The 23,305-nt window shown below is 53.7% G+C and overlaps 2 protein-coding genes across 4 annotated transcripts; one reads left to right on the forward strand and one right to left on the reverse strand.

The window, feature by feature from the left end:
• Window positions 1–111: 111 nt before the first annotated feature.
• Window positions 112–6,981, forward strand: MEAF6 (MYST/Esa1 associated factor 6). 3 transcript variants are annotated; one of them, XM_065650553.1, is made up of 7 exons: window positions 112–225; window positions 368–483; window positions 564–651; window positions 1,154–1,199; window positions 1,738–1,930; window positions 5,647–5,680; window positions 6,173–6,981. In XM_065650553.1, the coding sequence occupies exons 1-7, from the start codon at window positions 130–132 to the stop codon at window positions 6,179–6,181; spliced, it is 582 nt and encodes a 193-aa protein (XP_065506625.1). In that variant the 5' UTR covers window positions 112–129; the 3' UTR covers window positions 6,182–6,981. The 3 variants fall into 3 exon arrangements, with proteins under 3 accessions (XP_065506625.1, XP_065506627.1, XP_065506628.1); XM_065650555.1 differs by lacking the exon at window positions 5,647–5,680; XM_065650556.1 differs by lacking the exons at window positions 5,647–5,680; window positions 6,173–6,981 and adding an exon at window positions 4,948–5,006.
• A 7,754-nt stretch (window positions 6,982–14,735) lies between these two features.
• On the reverse strand, window positions 14,736–22,873 carry ZC3H12A (zinc finger CCCH-type containing 12A). The gene is made up of 6 exons (XM_065650573.1): window positions 22,796–22,873; window positions 22,181–22,690; window positions 18,994–19,133; window positions 18,390–18,624; window positions 17,730–17,836; window positions 14,736–17,626 (listed from the first exon to the last, which is right to left on the reverse strand). The coding sequence occupies exons 2-6, from the start codon at window positions 22,645–22,647 to the stop codon at window positions 16,605–16,607; spliced, it is 1,971 nt and encodes a 656-aa protein (XP_065506645.1). The 5' UTR covers window positions 22,648–22,690; window positions 22,796–22,873; the 3' UTR covers window positions 14,736–16,604.
• Window positions 22,874–23,305: the final 432 nt, after the last annotated feature.

Genomic DNA, 23,305 nt, shown 5'->3' on the forward strand with positions numbered 1-23,305 from the left:
CCGGGCGGGCTCGGGGGCGGGGAGCGGGCGGGGCGGCGGGGCCGGGCGGGCTCGGCGCTGCCCCCGGCGGCCCCCCCCGGCAGCGCAGCCGCCGCCCCGCCCCGCCCGGCCCGCGCAGCCGCCGCCGCCATGGCCGCGCTGCACGCCAAGGCCGGCGGGCCCCCGCAGATCCCCGACACCCGCCGGGAACTGGCCGAGCTGGTGAAGCGCAAGCAGGAGCTGGCGGTGAGCGGCGGGGCCGGGGCTGCGGGGCCGGGGCGGGCGGCGGGGCCGGGGCCGGGGCCGGGGCCGGGGCCGGGGCGGGCGGGGGCCGGGCCCGCTCCGTGGCCGCGCCGGGCCCGCTCCATGGCCGCGCTGTGCCCGGCAGGAGACGCTGGCCAACCTGGAGCGGCAGATCTACGCCTTCGAGGGCAGCTACCTGGAGGACACGCAGATGTACGGGAACATCATCCGCGGCTGGGACCGCTACCTCACCAACCAGAAGTGAGTCCGGGGACGCTGCCGGTGCTGCCGGTGCTGCCCGCGCCGCCGGGCCCCCGCCATGCTGCTTGTCTCCGTTTCAGGAACTCCAACAGCAAAAACGACCGCAGGAACCGCAAGTTCAAGGAGGCTGAACGGCTCTTCAGCAAGTCCTCGGTCACCTCGGCAGCGGTGAGTGCCGTCCCCGTCCCCATTCCCGTCCCCATCCCCGTCCCCATCCCCGTCCCCGTCCCCGTCCCCGTCCCCATCCCCGTCCCCATCCCCGTCCCCATCCCCGTCCCCATCCCCGTCCCCGTCCCCGTCCCCGTCCCCATCCCACGCTGCTCCTCCTGGTTGCCAGGGCTGCTGCAGGACCAGTTTTCCATTTAAACCCCGACCCCAGCATCTTCACTCTCCCCTTGCAGCCTCTTTCCAAAACCCTTTTCCTGGTGCCCAGAGAGGTGAAAGGGAACCACTGTCAAGAGCCACCCGTGCCACACACTTGTCACTGCCACCCGTGTCTTTTTCTGTTTACTCCTACCCGCCTTGTGCCGTGCTGGTGCTGGGCTGTAAGCCCTTCCAGGCAAAGGCCTGATGTGTTTTTTTCTCTGCGAGGTGATCTCTGTGGTTTTTGAGCATTTGAAAAGTGGTGAGTGAATTCCTGCGTTCATTAACACCCCTTTCGGTTTTCTAGGCGGTCAGTGCATTAGCTGGAGTTCAGGACCAGCTCATTGAGAAGCGTAAGTCACTTCTTAATTTCTCTCAGAGCTTGGAAAGAGCTGCACTTCTCCCCACCCGTCAGCTCTCCCCGGCTGTGTGGGTCCTTGGGCTGCTCCTGAGCGCTCCCAGCGCAACCTCCGGCAAGTCAGCAAAGTGGCGCTGGGAGGAACAGAAGTGAAGTTGAGCTTCCTTTCTCGAGTCAACCTTTATGCTCAGCAAGGATTGATTGTGCATCAAACTTATTTAAATGGATTGGGTGCTCTTTGAAGAGGCTAGAATTGCCGGAGCAACTGTCTGCGAGTCACTTGCAAGTGACACGGGGAGGAGCCGCTTGTGTTCGGGATTTTAAAAAATGTTTTTGCGATTCTAGCGTGCTTCAGCTGCTGAGGAGGCAGCTTGCTGTCCTTCAGACATATTTTTCAGGTTCACTTATTTACCTCCTGGTGCCGTAAGGCTCAGCCTGTCTCTGCTTCCCCGTGTGCTGTTTCTGGGGGTCGCTCCTTGTGGGGCTTTGCTGGGGTGTAACCGCTGTGCTCGTTCCCCTTTGTCACGCTCTAGGGGAGCCAGGCAGTGGCACGGAAAGTGACACCTCTCCAGACTTTCACAATCAGGAGAATGAGCCCAACCAGGAGGACGCTGAAGAGCTGGATGGGTCTGTGCAGGGGGTGAAACCCCAGAAAGCTGCTTCCTCCACTTCGTCTGGGAGCCACCACAGCAGCCACAAAAAACGGAAGAACAAAAATCGACACAGGTTAGTGGTACCGGCAGCCTTCTTGTCGTGCCTTCTGAGTGCTTGGCTCTTGGTGACTTGACTTTATTATGTGAAAGGAACCAGTAACTTGTTAGAACGTCGAGCAGCTCAGGTTGTTTGTCGTGGCAATTTCTCTGGTTTTCGGTTGCGTGTGTCCTGTAGCGTTCGTCAGGCCGCCGTTGCATCAAGGAGGGGAAGGGAAGGGCTGCTGAGGGTACCCAGGCAGCACCGTTCTCACTGCAGCTCTGCTGCGTTCGGCGTGTCCAGCTCTCCCAGCTGCCCGGCAGAACAAAGCTGTCTGCCTTCCCCAGAGCAGGATCGCAGTCCCGGCCGCCTGGGCCTGCCGCTTGGTTTCCGCAGAACCAAGTAAGATAGGAATGTCAATACTTCCTTTGCTCTTTCACCTTCTTCCCCAAAGTGGAATGTTTTGGGGGTTGTGGACACCCTTCACTCGGATTTCCACTCCAGGCCCTTTCAGTTTGCAGTGTCCCAAACTGAGTCGCTTTTGGTTGTCACATGGAAGAGTCGCTTTGTCACATTAACCTCTAAGTGTTTGTTATTAAACTCACCTCACATTGCGTGAAATGAAGCTTTCCCGAACTCTTCATGGTGAACTGAGATGACGAGTTCTGCCGCTGGAGGTATGTCCCTAAGGCGTGACGCAGCGTCGTGGGCTGACGGCTCAGAAATCTGAAATAACCCCCCAGCCTCACCGTGCTGCTCCCCACGGGCCAGCAAAACCTGCTGCGTAACCCTGTCCCGGTGCCCCTGAACCGAGGGACTGGCCAGAGCAGGACAGGGCACTGAGAGTCATACCCCAAAGGGGAAAAAATCCCTGGAAATCCACGTTTTTGGAGAGAGGAGACGCTGCAGACACAACCTCTCTGGAAGTGATTGCTGGAACCGGTGCCTAAAGATTATTAGAAGTGAAGGAGCTTTTAAAAATCAAGTGTTCTTGCTAACTTTGAGCTTGTTGGCTTCATGTATGGATGGGCTTTCCTCTTTAAGGGGCCATCCCATACAATTACAAGAGAAAAATGTTGTAAAGAAAAATGGTGAAAATTTTCAGATTTCTGGGGGAAGGATGGTTTGGGAGATACAGAGGTAGGTACAGTACTTGAAAAATGTTTAACTCCTTTTTCTCCTTTGTTAGGTTTTGAGTCGTTAGTATATCTTTAATTCTTAGATCAGAATTTTCTTCCTACAGCAGTCTTAATTGGGCCGACATCCTAAAGTACTGGGTGTCCCTTTGGGAACCCAAAGCAGGTCAAAACTCTTTTTTTTTGCCTTTAGACAATTGGCAGAAAGTTCAGGAATAACACAAGAAACTACACCCGTAAGCAAGTTCTGAGAAATAATCTGTAAAAGTGAAGTACAATTTAAGACAGTTGCTATTTCAAACAGATTACATGGCCAGCAAACCAATCCACTGCAGGCGCCGTGGGGTGCAACGCAAATGCTGGAAATAATATAAATTCTTTTGCTCCGTTGCATAACCTGGACTCTGGCACCGGGAGTCGGGATGAGGCTGCTGCACTGGCAGGTTCTGTTGCTTTGGGGTCTCTCCTGTGTCCCCCCGTCACAGCAGCCGGTGCTGGAGCCGAGGAGCCCCTGGGGCAGCAATTCCTGTCACCCCGAGGGACACAGCGGGCACAGACACGTTGCAGTTAGTAACTGACTGCTCTGTAATGCTTAGCGTGGCCAGACAGATAGATAATTAAAAGAAGAAAAGTTTGCCTGTAATAAAAACACTGTTAAAATTCGGAATGCCATTACTGGCTATCCCCTAAAATTGGCAGAAGAGACCAAACAATTTTCAAGTCTCTCTAGGTTTTAAAAAAAGCAAAGGGCGAAGCAGCCCCAGCCTGCTGAGAGCAGAGCTGAGCGCTCTGAAATGGGCCAGACCTGCCAGAGGCCGGCGGGGCTGTTCCTTGAGTGCATTGGAATGATTTTTTTTTTTTTTTAAAAAAAAAAAAAAAAAAGGCAAGGAAAAGAAATACTGGTGTTTCTTTTTGTTCAGAAGCTCTTCCATGTGCCAGCAGACGTTTGAGCCCTAGTCCCTGTTGTGCAGAGCTGGGAGGTGCTGGGTTGTGCTGGTGGGAATGGGCTCGGACTGGGCTGAACTGGTGCGAATGGGCCGCTGAACTGGGGACCTCCCAGCAGTTAAACGCAGGAAGCAGCTGGGAGTTACAGTGTCTTTATTGGGGTCACCCGCAGCTCCTCTGGGACGGCAGGAACACAAAGATGACCATTTTCTGTTTTATCAGCGCTTTTCGCGGCTAAAAAGTAATTCAGGAGAAAGCAAAACTGTTTCCACCGAGAAACCCAGTGCTGAGGAAACCCAGTTGCAGCTGCTGTGGTGACAAGTCCTGTCCAACAGTGTCAGCTCCGGGGAGACACCAGGGTGGGATCGTCCCCAAGCCGTAATTAGCTCCAGCTAATTGCCCGTGTTGCCGTCTGGCTGTGGATGGTCAGGGTGAGGATCCGCCGGCCCCGTCGGCCCCTCGGCCCGGGCCAGCTTTGCTTTGCTGCGACAATCTGGACGTGGCCGCCGCTCCCCGGCCTCCCGCTCAGGGGGTTTTCCAAGAATTGGGGTTTTCTGTGCACTAAAACCCTCCGTAAACCGCTCCGCTCCGACACCCCGCGTTCCCAGAAGTGCGGCCGGGGAGGGGGACCCTGCATTCCCAGATCTGGAGAGCTTTTTGTGCCCAGCTCTGGTTAAGATACCTTAAGAACTTTATGGCATTTGAACGCTGGCTTTATTATTTTTGAATTTTATTTTATTTTTTTAGTAATCTCGCTAGGGTGGCTAATCAACTAATTTATTTAATTCATTAGTATATTAATTTCTATTGCTTTCTTCCTTTCAAATGCTGCCCCTCAGCCCGTCTGGCATGTTTGATTATGACTTTGAGTAAGTTTGACTTGAATTAGTACTTGTGCTGTGTTGTTAGTGTGTAGACACCAATGTGCCTTTTGAGACCTTTCTAACCCATAGTTTATCTGTTTAATTGTAGGTATGTATATTAGGTTAGGCTGGGAAGTTTTTTTTAAAAACAGAAAAGCGTGATGGAGGTAACATTTTATTTAATAACTTCAGCAAAATTAAATTAACTTCACTCTTCTTTACCTTTCTGTTTCATTTTTAAATATATAAACTTTTAAACTTAAAAATCTTAGTTTAAAAACTGATTCTTCTGGCTTTTTGCTTCTTAAGGAGATTAGTGTAGACTTGGATATTTCCTTCTGGAAAAAAATGTAATGAACTCAGTACCTTTGACTCACGTAATCCCTGTCCTCTTAAACTCCTGTCTATCTCTATTCCAAGTAAATAACCATTACCACTATGTCCGAGTAATTACCTGTGGCATAGTTACACATCTAACGAATTAACATAGAGCATGCGTAGTTAACCTGATCTCTTTATGCCGCGTAACTTCCCTGTGATTTTTATTATGAACCTTTATTAACTCTCTTTTTGAGTGGCCAGAATATGCATTTTGGCAAATAATAAAGAATCCACTCTCGGTCTCTCTGCTGCTCTCTGGTCCAGTAACACTGGGACAGTGATTTGGCTCAGCCGAATTGAGAATGTGGATCAAATTAACCAAATAGTCTTTGTCGTAGCCTGTGCCATATGCAGTAGCTGGTTCTTTGAACTCTGGTCTTGGTTTAATGTATTGAAATGGACGTTTCTCTTATCTTTCCAACCACAGGATTGATCTCAAGTTAAACAAAAAGCCAAGAGCCGTAAGTATCAGTGCTCTGTCCTTGTTTTCATTGCTCATCTGTAGACTTGCGTGGCTGACTGACTCCTACCCTTACCAAGCCTCCCTCTGCTGTGATTCAAGATCTTGTTTTCATGGTTGAGGAATATCGTGGTATGGAATAAGCATTGTCTTGTGGATTTAACAGTAAATAAGCCCAGGCCGGCTTGTTACGAAGCGAGGTCACAGTCAAGTCCTATGCACTTTTTATGAAAAAAGCTGGTTTGTGTCTTATTATCTTGTCATGATCTGGAGCATTAAAAGCATCTGGTTGGAGTTGATGCATTCTTGAACTGAGGTTTTAAAGGGTCCTTTCTTTGGAATGTTTAGCTACAAGAAAAAAAAAAAAATCTCTTTTCTGTTTTGCCTGCAACTAATGGTGTGTAGAAATGAGAGAAGACTGAGAATCCCAGCTCTGACAGCAGAACTGGAGGTGGAAAGGTCTTAACGTGCCTGTCGTTTCCTTTCTTCGCAGGACTACTAGAGTCATCGGTGCGGATGCTGCTGGGATTTAGGTCCACAGGAGTCCCCTCTGAGAACAACGCCGGTCGACTGAACGAGCAGGATGGCAGCTCTGGCCACGCGTCTGCAGATGGGAGTCGCTCGCTCTAAAGAACTTAGCTGGGGGGAGAAAATCTTGGACCATGTACTTTGCAACATTTCGCAATCACCTGAGTTGCAGGAAGACGTGGAGGTGTAGCAGCAGTGGCAGTCTGGAATTCCTGATTTCTGTGCTTCCACCTCAGTCAGGAACTTCCTAAACTTAGCTGCTCTTGCTGCTGCCACCCCGTCATCTGCAAACCCATGGAGGGTGCTTCTTTTTCCACTGGAACTGGGGTAGGAGTCGGTATGTCCCATCCGTGTTGTAGGACTTAGATTACTTTTGTCGCTGATACTTAACTTTGTAGTTTTATTTTTGTTTGGGTTTTTTTTGTTGTTGTTGTTGTTGTTGCCGTGTTTGGTTTTGGTTTTCTTTTTTTAAAACCAAAGTGTATAGTTAACAAATTGACTTTTGGTTTCTTTGTTTTAATCCATGTAAAGTGGAAGGTTCTTCATTTTGCGGAACAGCTGATTTTGATTCTTACTCAAGCAGAGAAGGTGGTGGTGAACCCTTTTCACTAACTTTAAACACCATCCCCTAAAATTCATGCAGTGCTTTTAGCTGCGGGGAAGGCTGGAGCTCAAAACCCTCTTGTTCTTTACTATCTTTGAGGCTGGGTGGATTCTCTTTTTAATACAAACTTCTGTCATTTGTACATAAACAATAAAAGTTATGTGTTTGTCTCTCTTCTCCTGCTTTGTTCAGTTCAAAATTTGACTCCTAGTGCTTTTTATTCTCCATCTGCTTTACGAAGACTTTGCTAGAATCCTTCCACCTTCCTGTGGTAGCTGTTCCTTGTCTCGTGACCCTGAGAAGGATTCCTTGCTGCTTTCTTTCCTCTGGTAGACATAACACTGAGTACTTGAAAGGGTTGCCAGGCACTAATCTCCAGCTGTGTTCAACTAATCCCACCTCAAGGTAGGCCAGGGATGTGAGTCAGTTCTTACAGCTCCTGGCGGGCCGCCCGCAGATCAGGGCTGAGCCGGCGCCATGAGCAGAAGGAGCTTGTCACAGGAGCTGGGTCAAGACATCAGTGCTGGTGTCGAAAACAGGCTCCGCTTTTCTCAAGGGGGTGCGTTGGCTTTGCGGCTGCCAAAATGTTGCTGATGGAGAGCGCCAGGGGATAAGCTGTGTCACCTGCAGCCCCAGTACCAGCACATGTCCCCAGCGAGCGCTCGTCCCATTCTGCTGCACGCCTGCTTTCCTGGAGCACCGCAGAGCAAAGGCAAGCGTCTAAGTGAAGCTGCCCTATTTTTGTGTGTTTTGAGTTACAGAGGTTAAATACAGGGGTGGAAGATGAAGGAAACAGCATAAACTCCTAAAAGGACTTACTTTTCCATAGTTCAAGGAAAAAAAAGTCCTAGTTGATGGTTTTCAATTGTTTGGCGTTGGTACAGAAGCAGCTTTTCTCTTGCTGCCGCTGCTGTTCCAAAGCAAGGATGGCAAGCATGCCTGAACTTCAGAGGTGAAAACCTTTACTGCCCCTCTGACCCTGCAGAAAGTGGCTGTATCTTCTGGGCCAGAACATCCACCTGCAGAGGAACAGCAAAGGGCTCGACTCACTTGGAGTCCTGTGTGTCCAGGCCTTTATTTTTTGTTTTTTTGGTGGCAAAGTCAATCAGCTTCACTTGCCCTGTGACACACATGAAGGGTGCTGTGGGGACAAAGGGAAAATGTGACCTTTCGGGCCCCGGGCAGTGTTTGGCACTCCAGAAGGGGACAGCCTGTTCTGACACGCCGGTGTCTGATGGAGCAGCCCTGGGCAGCCAGCACATGGGTCAGGGCAGAAAGCTCGATGGTAAATGCTCAGGTCACACGTGGTCGTGTGGCTCTCCGATCACTTTGGGACCATACACACCGTCACCTACAAAAATGTTGTGAGCTGGGTGCTGGAGTCTGACGCTGGCAGTTTTGCCTAAAATGTTTATTTCTGAAGACTTCTATTTTTTTCAACAGCCCAAGTGACTAAAGCTCCCCAGGACAGCCAGTGCCTGGCCTAGGACAGGGAATCAGAGAGAGTTGCACAGGCTGTTAACTGAAAGGCAATGAAAGCTGAAAGTAGCAATTAAAAATAAATCACAAGTCCTTTGCTTGCAGAAGCTGAGTCCTGAGCAGAGCAAATGGAGGGAGGGGTGGCAGAGCAGCAACTGCCCTTAGTGCCACCACAGGTGGAGCAGGAGGGACACTAATCCCTGCACAGCCTCGTCACCAAGAGGATTAGCAGGAGTTTATCCAGCCCAAGCAGCAGCCGAGTAGGAGGGTCCATGCGCGGGGTAAGGGGGCAGAGCCGGGGAGGGGGAGCCGCTGTCCCCCTGAGAACACGTCCCTTGGGTGGGCAGAGCATGGTGGGTGAGCGGGGCGGGGGGTCCCGGGGACGTCACCTCTGTGTCCCGCTCCGCAGGGTCCCCATGGGCCGGCTGCGCGGCCCGCCGGTGCCGAGGTGGAGGCAGCTCCTGCGCGCCGGGTGCTGGCGGCTCCTGTCGCTCTCCGGGACGGTGCTGCGGGGGCTGCGGGGGCTCTGGAGGCTGCTGTGGGTCAGTACCACGGGGCCCTTCCGCAGGGACCTTCAGACACTCGTGTAGGCTCCAAATCTGTCGTGTGTCCAGAGCTGGGGCAAGGACACAGGGTGCGGGTGCTGCCAGAGCTCTGTCTCTGTACTGGTGGCACCAGGGGCTGTGGGAGGGGGTCACCACCCCATTTGGCAGCATGACTGAGGGCTCAGGACCCTCATCCAGGGGGTTAGTTCTACCTACCGTGAGCCCTGGCGACATTGCTCCGAGGTTTTGTGCTCCCCAGGGTGGGTTTGAGCCACCACTCACCATGTGGCCGCATCCTCTCCCCCAGTACCTGCTGATCTGCTCCAAGATGTGCTGGGACAGCGCCTTCCAGGTCACCGAGGAGGTAACCGTCCCACCGTGTCCCCACCGCGCAGGGGCTGTGGAGAGCTCCGAGCCCCAGGACGCGGCGGCGCGCGGTGACGTGCTCTGTCGGTGGCCCTGCAGCGGCTGTAGGTCCCCAGGGCACTGCACGGTTCCCCGGTCTGGGTCAGTCCAGGCTCGGTGTCCAGTGCCTCTGCCAGTCCCTGCTCTCCGTGGTGGCTTTCAGCTCAGCACGGCACTGCGGACAAGGCTGGAGAGCGGCAGCGAGGAGAGCGAGGAGGAGGACGGGGGCTCCGCTTCTGCGCTGCAGCCGGGGCAGGCAGGTGCGTCCCGATGTCCCCGGAGCGGAGGGTGGGTGTCGCGGGGCTGTGGCAGGAGCAGAGCTGTGGCACCAGGGCAGCGGCGAGGTGACCCCGGCGAGGCTGTGCTGGGGAGGCTGGAGGCGCTGGAGGCCGACGTCCGCTTCCTCTGCACCGAGCTGGGCGCCGAGAAGCTGCTGTGGAGCAGCCGGTTCCTGGAGCTGCTGCAGGAGCAGCAGGGCCTGCGCCAGCGGGTGAGTCCCCATGGCCCCCGGGCCTGCACCAGCGGGTGAGTCCCCATGGCCCCCGGCCCCTTTGCCCCCTCTGGGACCCCAGAAGCTCACGCCCCGTCCCAGCTGCAGGAACGGCCGTGGCGGTGGGACAGCGGTGACAGTCCCGAGCTGCTGGGGGAGGCAGAGGATGAACGTGCAAGTGGGATTGAGGGAGGCACCTGCTAAAGGACACCGGTGGACGGAGCCACCCTGGCAGCCAGCCCCGTGCCCAGGCAGCCTTTAGAGGCCAGCGGTTCTGTGACAGGTAGAACATGTAAGTGAACGTGCAAGCAGGGTGGTGGCGAGAGGAAGGAGCCCCATCCTCCCTGCCCAGGCACTACGGGCCAGGACGCTGCAGTCCCGGTTGTGTTCTCGTGTCCCTGTATGCGCCGCCATCCCTCAGTGCCAGCTGGGCCCTGTCCCGTCCCGCCCGTTCTGCAGAATTGCAGCCGTTTCCCAGAAGCAGGAACAGTGGGGAGGCAGCTCCGGGCAAGCTGCTGCCTCCTGCGCTGCCCAGGGCAAGTCACAGCCGCCCTGTGCTCAGGGCCACCCCGGGGTGACTGTGCCCTGGGCAGGTTCTCTGCCAGCTCCCGCTCACCTTGCACAAGCTGGAGACGCTGGTGTCACGGATGAATTCCAAAACCCAAGTGCTGCCTCGTTCACTTCCTTGTTGGCCGGACAAGTCCCCTCCATCGGCTCCACACACGTTGCAGCTCTTGGCTGAGGGGGTCTTGTCCCCAGAGAACGGCTCAGCCAGGGATGCTGTGCTCCCACCTGGGGCACCAGTGGGTGACCCTGTGCTCTGGTCCTGCTGCCCATGCCCTGACAGGGACCCCCCACGGCCGCTGCGCTGCTGCTGCAAAATACAGGCGGCTGCTTCCCACTCGGTTGTGTTCGCTTGGTCTTTCCCCCGCCCAGGCTGGGGTGGCTGCACCACCAACCCTGCACAGACCCCGGTCCCACGGCTCTGGGGAGGGGGTGCCAAGGCAAGCAGAGAGGGGACGGGTCCCCAGCCCGGTGCGGTGTGTGCCCGGGGGTGACCCAGTCAGGGAAGCATTCCCTGCAAACACGACCAGTCCTGCCGAGGGGAATGGGTAGCAGCAGCGCTTCCCACCCCAGAGCTAATCCTGCCTTGCGAGAAGGCCATGAAAACCAGCCGCTCCTCGCCAAGAGATGGGCAAACCCTTTTCATGGCCATTCCCACTGCTCGGAACACGTCTCGCCAACCCTGTGTGCACAGCCCTTCCCTGCGGGCCCTGGCACTGCGCTGGCTGCCACCGCCAGCTGCCTACGCCCTTGGCAGCGCTGACCCCACAAGTGTCTGGCACCCAATAACTCCTGACAAGTGCCAGGTACAGGGGAACGGAGCCATTCACTGGCAAACGGCCCGTTGCAGAAGCTGCAGCTGCCCCAGAGACAGGGCAGCACTAACACAGGAGCATCCACCCTCTGCCGCAGGCAGCACAGACCTGGCCTCCAGCCCTCAGGCTCGCATGGGAATACTTTCATTCCAGCTTTATTGCCAGCACCAGGCAGACTTGTCTGATGCTGCTTGGGAATAAACCCCACAATGCTGAGGAACAGCTACCATGACCCTGTGCCTGCTGCCGTCCCCTGAGCCCTGGAGAGCACAGGGGAACCATCCCCACAGCCTGACTGCAGCCTCCACACCCCTCCGGGGGAGCTGGCCCAGCGCAGGGACTGGGGACAGGCTCTTTCGGCAAGCTGGGATCAGCCAACGTGCCCATGCAGCACCTCAGATGGTCAGGGAACTGATGCAATGCAAATAACAGCAGCCTGACTCAGCCTGCACCAACCTGGCTCCTGCACCGTGTTTGAGGTGGGACAGCCCCACGCTTCTTAGAAATACCAAAATAAATCAGGTCCTGCAAAAGAGCCACTCCTGCTGCAGCAAACCCCGGTCCTAATCTGGCCATCCCCACTGCCGCAGGAACCACAGCCACACGGGACACGGCAGCAGCACTGACCATGTCAGACGGCAGCGATGGCACAAGGTCCTGGTGCTGCTGCAGCCCAGCAGCGACACGTGGGGCTGTGCTGGAAGCCCCCGGCCAGCCCCGCTCCGCCAGTAGCCAGGGACGGGCTGCAGGAGGTGAGATCCAGCAGCATTAGGTACATTCAGCAGCGTTTCCCAGCCCCTGTGCAGCCCCCGCGGGTTGGCAGCCCCGATGCAGCCCTTGCACCACCCGCACCCTATGAGGCAACAGTTGCCACACAGGCTGCAGAAACCTCTCTCCAGGGCCAGCACACCATGCAAATCCTCCTGACCTATTGCTCAACTGGACACCACATTAACTCCAGAACATTCGTGCAACGCGGCCCTTGGGGGAGGCCACAGGGAAGCTCAGGGCTGCCTCTTGCCCGCGGCTTTGCCAGGGGGCTGAGCGGCTGCTGCCTCTCCAGTCACTGCGGCCAGGGGTTGAGCTTTGCTCGGGGCAGTCTGCTCAAGGACAAACTGCAATGGCAGGACAGCACTTCTGCTGCCCTCCTGCAACTCCCGAAGGGAAAGCTTTCCCCAGGCTAACCCTGGCCTGAGGGAGCACAGGGGTGTTCAAGGCCTGAACCTCAAGGCACTGGGAAGGCTGGTGACAGGTGAACTCAAAAATTGTGCAGCTAGAGGAAGGCGAGCACTGACAGGGACCTGCACCTGCAGCATTGCCAGCCCCAGCACAGCCTCTGCGGGACCCAGACCCTCCGTGGCTCTTGCACCTTTCTGTTCCCTTGGGTGCAATGTTTGCTCTGTGCAGTTACTCGCTTCCTGCATTTCTGTCTCTCAGCAAGACTGAGCCTCAAGCTGCCTCTGCAACACAGGGTGCAGAGCTGCTGCTGCACCTCTTCCTATCTGCAGAGACAGAACCAGCCCTGCAGGCTCAGAGCTGGGTGAAAACAGCAGTTTGATGCTGAACCTGCTTCCCTGTTGGGTGGCACGGCCACAGCCCCCACGGACACATGTACTGCCATTCCTTCACGGCCCCTTTCCCATGGCCCAGACAGGGGCCTGGGGTCAGATTCCTGCCTCTAGAAATGCCTTCAAGTGTTTTGAGTTGAGCCTGCCACATCCTGGAAATCCCCCGATGGGGAGGGAACTAGATGGGTTCAAGCAAAAGTTCAGTGAGCAAGAAGGGCAGCAGGCGGCTGGCGCAGGGGAGGGGAGGCCGGGGTGCAGACACGGTGTCTGGGCTGGGGGCTGCACCCACCGCCCAGGGGAAGGAGACCAGAATCCAGCTGCCTCTGCCCAACGCGGCTTCCCCTTTCATCCTTCCCTCTTTTGAGCACTGACTTGAAAACACAAGTGAAGATATCCCGAGGAGCACAAACAACCACTGCTGGAGGGTGAAGGACGGGATGCTCGATTTGGAAGGACAGAGCTGGCGATGGATGGGCTCAGCGCTTGTTTTGCAGAGCTCGCAGCTGCCCAGGCAGCTCCCGTTGGCCTCACTGTCCCACAGAAACAGCCCGGGCCACCTCAGACACCCCCCTGCTCCTTCCCACGGCTGTGCCCTGACACTTCTGCAGCCCGTTCTCCAGCTCAGCCTGGTCGCTCGCCTTTCCGGGGGGAACAGCACTGATTCCTCACCCTGTGGGGGTAGGAAAAGCAACTGGGAGAAGATGCAGCCCTCGGGGCTCGGCACGAGGGGTCTCCAGCTGCACAAGGCCAGGACGGAGGCAGCGCAACCCCCCAAAGCACAGGAAACAACTGGGTGCCTGCGTGTGACCTCTTTAACCCAGGCCTAACTTTTAGAAGGATAAGAAACAAAAGTTAATGCGCGGCAGTCACGATGGGCCCTCCTGAGGAAGCGGTAAGCCACGGGACGCGGCTGGAACGCTCCCCAAGCGCAGCCTGCGGCTGCAGGCAGCTCCTCTGGCTCGGGGAGGGGAAAACACAGCAGGGACAGTTCTGATGACACCTCCCATCAGCAGCACCCGCGGTTCCCGAGCTCCTGAGCAGCACTCACATGGGAACGTCGATGGTTCCAGAACAGGAGGCAGCAGGGTCGCTCGTGCAGGAGCCTCGTGCGAGAGGACGGGAGGATTCAGCGGCTGGATCTCCACGGAGTTTTCTGGGTGGCACAGCAGCAGGTTGGGGGAATAATTTTGACCAGTCTTGTGTTAGGGACTGACCCTCCCAAATTGCTCTGTGTGCCACCTGGACTGTCACTGCAACAGAAAAGTTATAACAACATCGTAACCGAACTAAGTCACCACCAGCTCTTCCCTTCCTGGTTATGGTAATGAACCTCTGTGCTTCTGTGCCAATTCCTTTAGTTTTATCGGTCCAGCTTTGACAGAAATTTAACAGAAATAAACATCCCCCTCACATCTATGCATCCTGCAAAACTACAATTGTCTGTTAAGGTATTTTACTGGAATATCAGCCTTAAAATCCTGCAGCATTTTCCAACTGCAAACGCCACTGAACAGTAGAAAAGTCTTCACCTGGTTGAAAGGTCTGATCTAATCTGTGACCTATCGATTAACGCCCTCCCCATCACACACGTATAGGGCCACACAAACTTACTGTCACTTCAGACGGCATCCTCCACGGGGTTCCCCTCCCACAGCCAATAAATGACCCTTCGGACTGTGAGGTTCAGATTTCTTTTTCTTGTTTGTTTTAAACAGAGCACTACCTTCAGGAGAACCTGCTTCCCTTGGTTTTGATTAACTAGAAATAGCCATTGCTCTGCATTAAATCAAGAGCACAAATTTGGAGAAATGTGATTTTTTTTTTTTTTTTACCTGCCACACTCCATCATCAATTAACAGGCCCATCAACATCCAGCCACCCACCCGCTGCTGCCACAACACTGTGTATGGAGATGCGAGATTGTCAGGAGAAGCCCAGGGAAGAAGGGTAATTCTGACTTTCCTTGAAAGCCAGCCAAAATGTCGAACGGTCTTCCAAAAAGCCACCAGAGACCAAACGATTCAACTCAGCGGTTTTTATTTCTATAACACAAGTTCTTACTTTGCCATGGCTTTCACACGGCTGCCTCCATTCAGTACATAAACTATATACTGCATAATGATATACGAAGTTCATCAAAATGTCAGCTTGTGAGTATAAAATATTAATCTTCTGATTGCAAGAGAAGCAGCATATATCAGCATTCTACCAGAAAAACAAAAAACACCATGCCAAGTAACACAATGGCTGAGTCAAGAATAGTACTAATTAAAAACAGCATCAAGCAGCACGTCGCTGGATAATAACATTAAAAACCATTTTTCCTGTAATTTACAAATATGCAAAGTATCAGGTTACTTAAAATTAAGAAGCATTTTGCTTACTAACATGAAACATTACTAATTTGTAATGTATCATAATTAACCAGGTATACAGGTTTCTGTGTCCCTGTGGTTGTTACGGCACATGGTGCCAGTCTGGGCAGGTCCCGCTTGGACATCAGAGGGAAGAAGAGTGACAGACAAAACCCTTCCCAGAGGGTTCTCAAACCGCCGCGTTCCCCTTTCCCCTTTGTGATTTGCCACTCACCGACCTTGCTTTAACCACGAGATGGACGTATTTAAAAAACATAACAAAACACGCAGATACAATGTGTATCAACAAATCAACTGCTTCTGGCCTGCAAGTGCAAGAATCATCTTTGCATTCTAAGCACAGTGAAATTCCAGGACCAGAACCAATTACTACAGCAATTGGTTTTGCATATTTAAAATCTGTTACAGTATCTACAGTAAAAAACACCTTACAGTAAAAGGGAAGGAAAGGGAAACGGTCTTACCAAATAAGTCATATCATACATTTTTGGCTGCTGCTGTGGTTTGACAAAGCTGAAGGGGACAGGAAAACATTAGTGAGGAGGAAGGTGAAGCAACAGCTTTACAGAGAAAAATATTAAGGAATTGTCAGGAGCAGTACTGGCAGCAGTCCAGCCATGACTGCAGCTGTTTTACTGAATGCTCAAAACTATTGCTGTCTGAAGACAAAAGGCACAACATCATAAATCCTGCCGTCAGAGCTGCACAGAGATAGCCCGAGACAGGTTACCAGCCAAGGTCGCTGTTTTGGAGCAGCTGCAGCGTGGTTACCCACGGGTCCTGACAGCTGCGTTCTTCAAACACCGAACACACAACTCGCATGTGTCTTTGGAGCATGTCAGGCCCCTCATCCTGATGAAGAATTGCAGAAGCACTCGGCTATGCACCAGAGCGGTCTTGTCTCGGGAAGGTGAGCTTCAGTGGGAGGGGTGTGGAAAGCATCGTTAAAGAAGTGCACCAATAAAACCAAATCAAAGTCTGCTAAACCTGGCTTCATACTAGATTTACAATCCAACATTTTCCACAGATTTTCATGGCAGGATTTAGTAAGGAGGCTTAGTTAAGAGCTAAGAACAGCCTTGACAACGCATTTCAGTCTTCACAAACAAGCCTCACAGCACTGCAAAGGCAGAAGCCCCTTATCTTCCATGAGCCCGCTGAGCCATCCCCGTGCCTGATAAAACACTAAACCATCTCCAAACCAAAGCTAACAGGAGGAGTAGGGTCACATTCAGTGAGCAACTGCAGGAATTTCAGGTGTGCCTGACTCACCACACAAGTCCAAAGGAAAAGCCCTCTCTGAAGCTGCAGCCTCCCCTGTCCAGCACCCAGAGCCTCCCCAGCGCTCTCCGGGAGCGATGGGACCCAAGGGCACACGGTCACGTCCAGAGCAGAGCTGGCTGTGAGCACACCACACCTGGCATCCAGCCTCCAGCTGCAGTCTGCTGCTTCCAAGGAACAAGGAGGACCCTCAGAAGGCATCTGTGGCAGCTACAGGTGCAAACACTGTCCCTAAAGCTTGTCACATGCATGGCTGCCCTCAGCAGCTGCCTCAGATACCGGGGTTCTGAGACTTGTAGGTCAGGATCTCTGCAGCCAGCCTCTGGGGATCCAGGAGCCGAGGGAAACGGCTCATGACAGCATCAACCAGGTGGGGATGGAATATGCCACACAGCTTGACGTGCACGTTGGCACGCTCCTCCGCAAACTGGTCAGAGACAGCCCACTGGCAGGAGTCTCCGTACGCCGGCCCCGGGGCTCGCGGCACCGAGCGAGGATCTCGCACGCTGGGAGATCTCGCTTGTGGAGGCGGCATCTGGTAGGGCTCAGACCAGAACTCCCGAGAATGGGGCAGGGGGGTGTTGTACTCACTGGGCAGACTGTACTGCCCAGCGTTAGTGGGGTGGACAGGTACCCCGTAGCCTGAGAAAGAGTGAGGTGGTCCTGAGTGAGACAGCTCAGGGCTATACTGCAAGAAGCTAGCACCAGAGGAAGATTTATGGGAACCGTGCTTGTAAGAGACCAGACCGTTTTGCTCTAAGCTGGGAGAATGTGAGTAGACAGGTCTCTGCCTCCCACAGGTGCAGACTGCAACCGGATCAGCACGCGAGTGATCACAGTGACTGGCACATCTGTAAGGCCACATGTCGGACAGTTGGTTCTCCAAAGACCCAATGCCCGAGTCGAGGTGCTCCTGAGAGATGTAAGACAGAGAGTCCATATGAGGCTGCTGGTAGCTGTCAGAGGACCTGTGGCTCCCACTGTTAGGAGGGACACTGCCTGACACGCAGCCCTTGACCTGAAGCGGAACATCGCTGGGCTTTGCTTTGTGGGCCAAGCTTTTCCTCTCTGCAGAGACCTTCTGCAAGGAGCTTTTCTCACTCTCTGTGGGCAAAGAGCACGAGAGCTCTGCCTGGGAACCTTTTTTGCTCTTCTTCTCCTCCTTCGCACTGGTGCTTCTGGTAGGAGACAACCTTGCATTGGCTCGGAGTTCATCAGCTAACGAGCGCTGAGGCTGATTGATCCTTTCAGGGTGGTAGAATTTACACTTAATTCCATAAGTGCATTTCTTCCCTGCAAGGAAAGGCAGAGCATGGAATGAGCAGCTGAGTTTTACTAAAAGCATGAATTACACTTGCAGACACCTCAGTCCTCATGTTCAGAAGGCATTTCTTACCATAAGGGCACTGTTGTTTCTTGTGTTCTGGCACCACAGGTTTCTTTCTGAGGAAGTTATCCAGGCTGGGGCCGTGTCTCCCTAAAGGATCATCTGGAGGCATAAACCTAAAGAAAATGAAACCTCGTTGAGGAGCAGTTCTCTTTCTTGGGTCAGGGTTTCACTTCTTCTAGAAGTTTCCCATTTCATTGAAGGTTAAAAGCTCTGAGCCCTAAAGAGCTTTCCCATTTCACTGCAGTGACAACTCTCCTGTCACCTGGTGAAGACTGGCACCCAGTGCTGCAGGCACAGGCGAGGTTTGGTGCTCTTGGCTGACCAGAATTAGTACTTGCTGCTGGGCCTGCTAATGATTGTCCCACGAGGAAACAAAGTCCTGGGGCTCTCCTAAGAGCTCCACTACAGCAGAAGTCCCAGCTCCAAACCCTGACCAGCCATGAAGATGACTCCAATTCCTTATGACTTTGTACCGCACCACAGCTGGGCAGTTCTTCCCACCATGCTTCCTTCTACCAAAAAAGAATCTCTACGTTTTGTGTTTTTCCCCCCCATTCTGTACCAACACTTTGCTCTTTTCATGCATTACTTGCTATTGCTTCATTAAAACAAGACAGCACGCTCACATGAATCTGTTTTAAAAGCAAAGGAAGAATGGGAACGTACTTGTCATTAACAAAGGAATACATCAGCAGACGCTCCTCAATGAATTTCTTCCACTCAGGACGCTCGTTCTGCAGGTCCCGATAAGTATCGTTAGAAACCACAATGCCATCAGACTCGTGTGCCAGTTTCACAATGAATCGATCATCATAACAGACAACACGCTTGCCTCCAACCCGCCTGGAAGGAGTGAAGACCAGAATTTTCTTCTTTTCAAGGTCACGGAGAATGTACTGGTCTAGAACAAACACAACTGTGAACATACTTACACAGCCCAAAGGCCTTGGCACAGATAAAGTAACACTATACATGAATTTTGTCATTTACTTAAAGTAAAAATATTATTCATCAGCAGTCCTGGCTAGCCATGGAAGCAGAATAGTATTACATTCTTTGTTCTCTGAATTATTCCAGCTGATCCAGGCAAGAACTTGCTTAGGGGAGAAGTTAATGACTAATTCTCACTGGTCAGCTCAGCTTACTGGACCTCCTACTACTCACATCTTCCATTCATAAGTTAATTACTAACTAGCCAGAACTCTGCAAGCTCATTACGTGACAAAACAGTAAGCCTGAAAAGCTACTTTTGTTTTTCATGTTTCCACACCTGTTATAAGTACATCTGGTCGTGGCTGCTCCTTCCTCCAAGATGGCACAAAGACTGTAATGTCCTTGTGTCCCCTGTCCCAAAACCACTGGACAGCCAGAAGGATTCCTCGGCAGGAGAACACTTCTTTATTTCCATGGCTGCAAAGAGGAAAATTGAGAATTTCAATATTCAGGTTATGTAAGGACTAGTCAAGCAATACACCAAGCAAATGGACCCAGCAATTCAAACAACCTTTAGTGAAGAAGTGTTAGAGCAGCACAACCAGCATTCATCGCTCATCTTGTGTAAATGCAGCAGCGAGATTTCACAGAATTACTGGTGCTTTTAGCAGCTCTGTACAGCAAAGACCCAAATGCTCAATGGGAGGGAGAAAGCAGCTGCTCTCCAACAGCCTTTGCTTCATCTCTGGACTCTAGAGCTCTATTTTTAGCCCTGAGTACAATGTGATCTTGAACGCCCTTTGTCCTATTCTGCCAGCTACCAGCAGTGGCCAACCTCTGCCAGTGCAAACTGCACACTCACCAGGTATTTTTCTTCTCAAGTTAAGGAAAAGAAAGCATTTTATGCACTCAAGGACATCAGCACTGCGGAAAGATTCTCCCTCATTATACTATGGCCCAAAAAGTCAGTTACAAATGCACTATTTGTACAAAACAGAAACAGCTCCCATTAACAGGATCAGTGCTGAAAGTCTTAACAGCCCTTGGCAGGTTGAGAACAAAGTCTGACAGCAGCACCACAAGCTACATACCAAGGCAAAAAGCTTCTTAATTATTCATTAGGTCATATCAATAAGTTTCCAGAAATTCTAAAGAGGAAACTACTGCTCCTGTTTTACGAGTGGCAGTATTTACCGTGTCATCAGCTCCTCTGTTGATAACAGTTCTGGCAAGCTTTCAACATTTCTGTATGACAGCCGGTTTGTCACTCTGGGGATCTAACAGCCTGCATCTCAGGATGACACCCTGCTAAGATGTGCTGTACTGAAGATAACAGGTCTCAGAGTTCAAGGAGATTTTCCCCACCTGGGCACTACTCCTGCCCCAAGTCTTACTCTTCCCACTTACACCTGAATGACATTTCAACTCCCACCACCACTCCACATGCCCATGAACTCCTCTGTAATTAGTAAAGCACTTACACCCCAGCAGAGGCACTGCTAAAAAGCACTACTATGGTAGTACAACTGTACCACTAGAAAGAAACTTCATTTCTCCTCCTGTCCTCACCCTTCTCTGAAGCTCTTATGAAAGTCTAAGATTTGGACCAGGATAATTATTCTATAAGAACTATACAACTAACACCAAAACTAACACCTAAAGAGACCCAAACTACAGAAAGGCTGACATTAGCTATCAGAAGAAAGATACTCTAAAAATCTTCTCCAGTGTCAGACTGGGTTTTGCAATAGATAGCCAGACACAGGTTACTGCAGTCGTGTAGAGACAAATGAGAAAAGCAGAGATTTATTTTTTTTTTTAGTCCCTGCTACCAATCTCATGTCTACAGAAAGTAACTAATTGGACTGATCTGATTTGGCAGCAGCCAAGGAAAAATTCCCTTAGAAGGAAGTAAAAGCTAATTTCCACTATGATTTGCATATGTTTGTCAAGAGCTGTTCAGGGAGGCCGCGGTACACACTGCAAATGAATCAGCAGGGAACATCACACCATCAATACAGGAAGTTTCAGAATGGAATTCCCCTTCTAGCAAATTGCTTAAAAAAGCCAGACTGCTTTTCTCACATCAAACTCTGCCCTATCGGCCGTGTTATTAGTGCCTGGCCTGCCCTGAGTCACATTTGCTGTGATCCCTCCTGCTCTTTTTGGGATAAATCTCATGGCTAAGAGGCTCCTCATTCAAAAGCCACAACCAGTTCTGTTGTTTAAGCCTGAGCACTTATCTAAGGTAAACTTCACTGCCAGAGTCTCACTTATCAGCCCAGGTCTCACAATGGGCCCTTTTCCTCAAGTGACCGCGCAGCTGTGGAGAGCCGAGCAGGACCAGGACCGCGCTGTCCCGCAGACGCCCAGGTCACAGCGTTCACCCTCCGGCCCCGCTCGATTGCCACGGGGATTCCGTATCTGCCCTGGGACACAGGCTCTGCTCGTCAGCCACACAGCGGACAGTACCTTGTCTTTTCTCAGTCCCGTCTCAGAACTGTCAACCGCGGCTTAGGGAAAACCACACCTGCAAGCACAGCTCCGCTCAGCACTTTCACCTCGGACAAAGCCTACAGTAATGCACGCAGCAGCTCTGTGAGCACCCTCTTGGCTGTGGGGTTTTTTTTTATAAAAAGGTCTGTGTACACAAACACACATTAGAAGATCTATCAAGCTAAAACACAGTGAAGGAGGCTCGCTTCTGAACTGCAACAAAGCCCCATTCAGAAACTTGGCTGCACTAACTTACCAGAGCTCAGAACCCCCATGTAGAGGCGGTGGGTGCAGCAGAGGGGTTGGGGGGGCAGGCAACGCTTGCTGTCATGGGGAGCAAATGGCAGAGGTGAGAGCAGGGACATGAGGCCAAGGAACACCCAGCCCAGGGATCCTGTGTGCTCAGGGTGCGGGGCCTGACGGGACCTGTGCTGTCAGCACCAGGACACCTGAGATGCTGGGGGCAAGTCACAGAGTCACAGCCCTGCCTTGCTGACACCAAAGTGCCCCTTCGGCACCCCATCCGTCTCCTACGCTGGACAGAATTTTAACCAAAATACAAGAGTCACAATGCGGAGACTGGTCTGTAACACTGGAGACAGCTTCATATTACACAGCCTTCCCTAATTAAACCTGTAATTATTTATTGAGCAACTTCCTGCTACAGAAACTTACATAAAGCCATTAGGTAAGAGGAGAACGTATCTTCAGTTATCCTGCTCCTAAGCTAGAAAGTGGAAGGAAATGTCTTCATTTCCCTTGTCAGAGCCCTGTGACCACTGGTCACGGGCCGATACCGCCAGGCGCGGCCGCCAAGGCAGAGCGATGCTCACCTCCAGAGAGCCCCGCGCGCTGCTGAGCTGCCTTGGAAAAGATTACCAGGCACTGCAGGGCACCCAGCAGCAGCTGTTCACAGTGAGAAACCCCCGGAGATTTTCAGGCACCGAGCGCTTCGCACACGTCAGAGCTCGAGGTCACGCAAAACCACCACCAGGCACCCGCAGCCCCGCACAGACCCCCGAACGCACCTCATGGCCACGTTGCTGCCGTCGATAACGATGGGCCTCAGGTTCTCGCTCTCCGGCTCCTCCGGGGCCGACGCGGGGGCCGGGGGCTTGTTGGCCGCTCCCCCCCGCGGGACCAGCGGGGCCTCCGGGGCCTCGGGCGAGGCCTCGGGGCCGTCCCGCTCGGCCGGGCCGTGCTTCACCAGCTCCCCCAGCACCGTGTTGGTGTCGGCGTTCAGGCCCAGCTTCTGCAGCACGACGTGGATCTCCTCCGAGGAGTAGCCCAGCTTGCGGAAGAAATCCACCTTCAACTGCATCTCGGCGCTGTCGCAGGGCTCCCGCCCGGGGCTCCCCGCCTCCCGGGCCGGCTCCGTGCCGGGGCCGCGGCTCTCGCTCGGTTCTCTGCCGCTCATCCTCTCTCCGAGCCGGGACGCCGGCGGGCGGGCGGCCGGGAGCGCCTCAAGCCAGCCCGGGACGGCGGAGACGCTCATGGCTGCCCGCGGGGGACTCCCGGGCTCCGCTCACGCCCCGGACCTGCGGGCCAAGACGGGCGTCAGCAGCGGCCCGGCCCCCGCGGGGCCCCGCCAAGGCCCGGCCGGGCCCGGACCCCCCGCCCCGAGCCCGCCCGCCCTCGCTTACCGGGCTGCCGCTGCCGCGTCTCCATGGGGCCGGGGCGGGCCGGGCCGCCGCCGCTTTATACCGGGCAGCGCCGCGCCGAGGCGGAAGGGCAGAGCGGGCGGGGGCAGAGCGGCGGCCGCTTCCCGGTCCGCCCCTTCCCGGTCCGCCCCGCGCCCCGCCCGGCCGCGGCTCCGGGTCACCGCGGCCGGAGCGGAGCGGGGCCGGGGTTCAGCCCACCCCGTGGCCCCCGCGGTTGCCCCCGGTGCCTCCGTGCGGAGCAGCCCCGGCAGGTGCAGAGCCAGGTCCGTGCGGCGGACAGCCGGGGTTTATGCAAATCGTGTTGCAATGCGGGCGGATTTGCCCCGACACGCGTTGGGTAAACGCTCCCTCCTGCTTCCCGGTGCCGGGACAGCCCCCGCTCCCCGCCTCACCCGGCGTGGAAGGCGAACCCCAGCAAACGGGCCATGTGTAGAGAAGCTGGTTCTTCAGAGGGTTTTCAGCTTCTCGTTGGCTGCTGTTAGGTTAAAAACA

The sequence above is a fragment of the Caloenas nicobarica genome, chromosome 23 (assembly GCF_036013445.1).
Source record: "Caloenas nicobarica isolate bCalNic1 chromosome 23, bCalNic1.hap1, whole genome shotgun sequence".
Taxonomy (NCBI): Eukaryota; Metazoa; Chordata; class Aves; order Columbiformes; family Columbidae; genus Caloenas; species Caloenas nicobarica.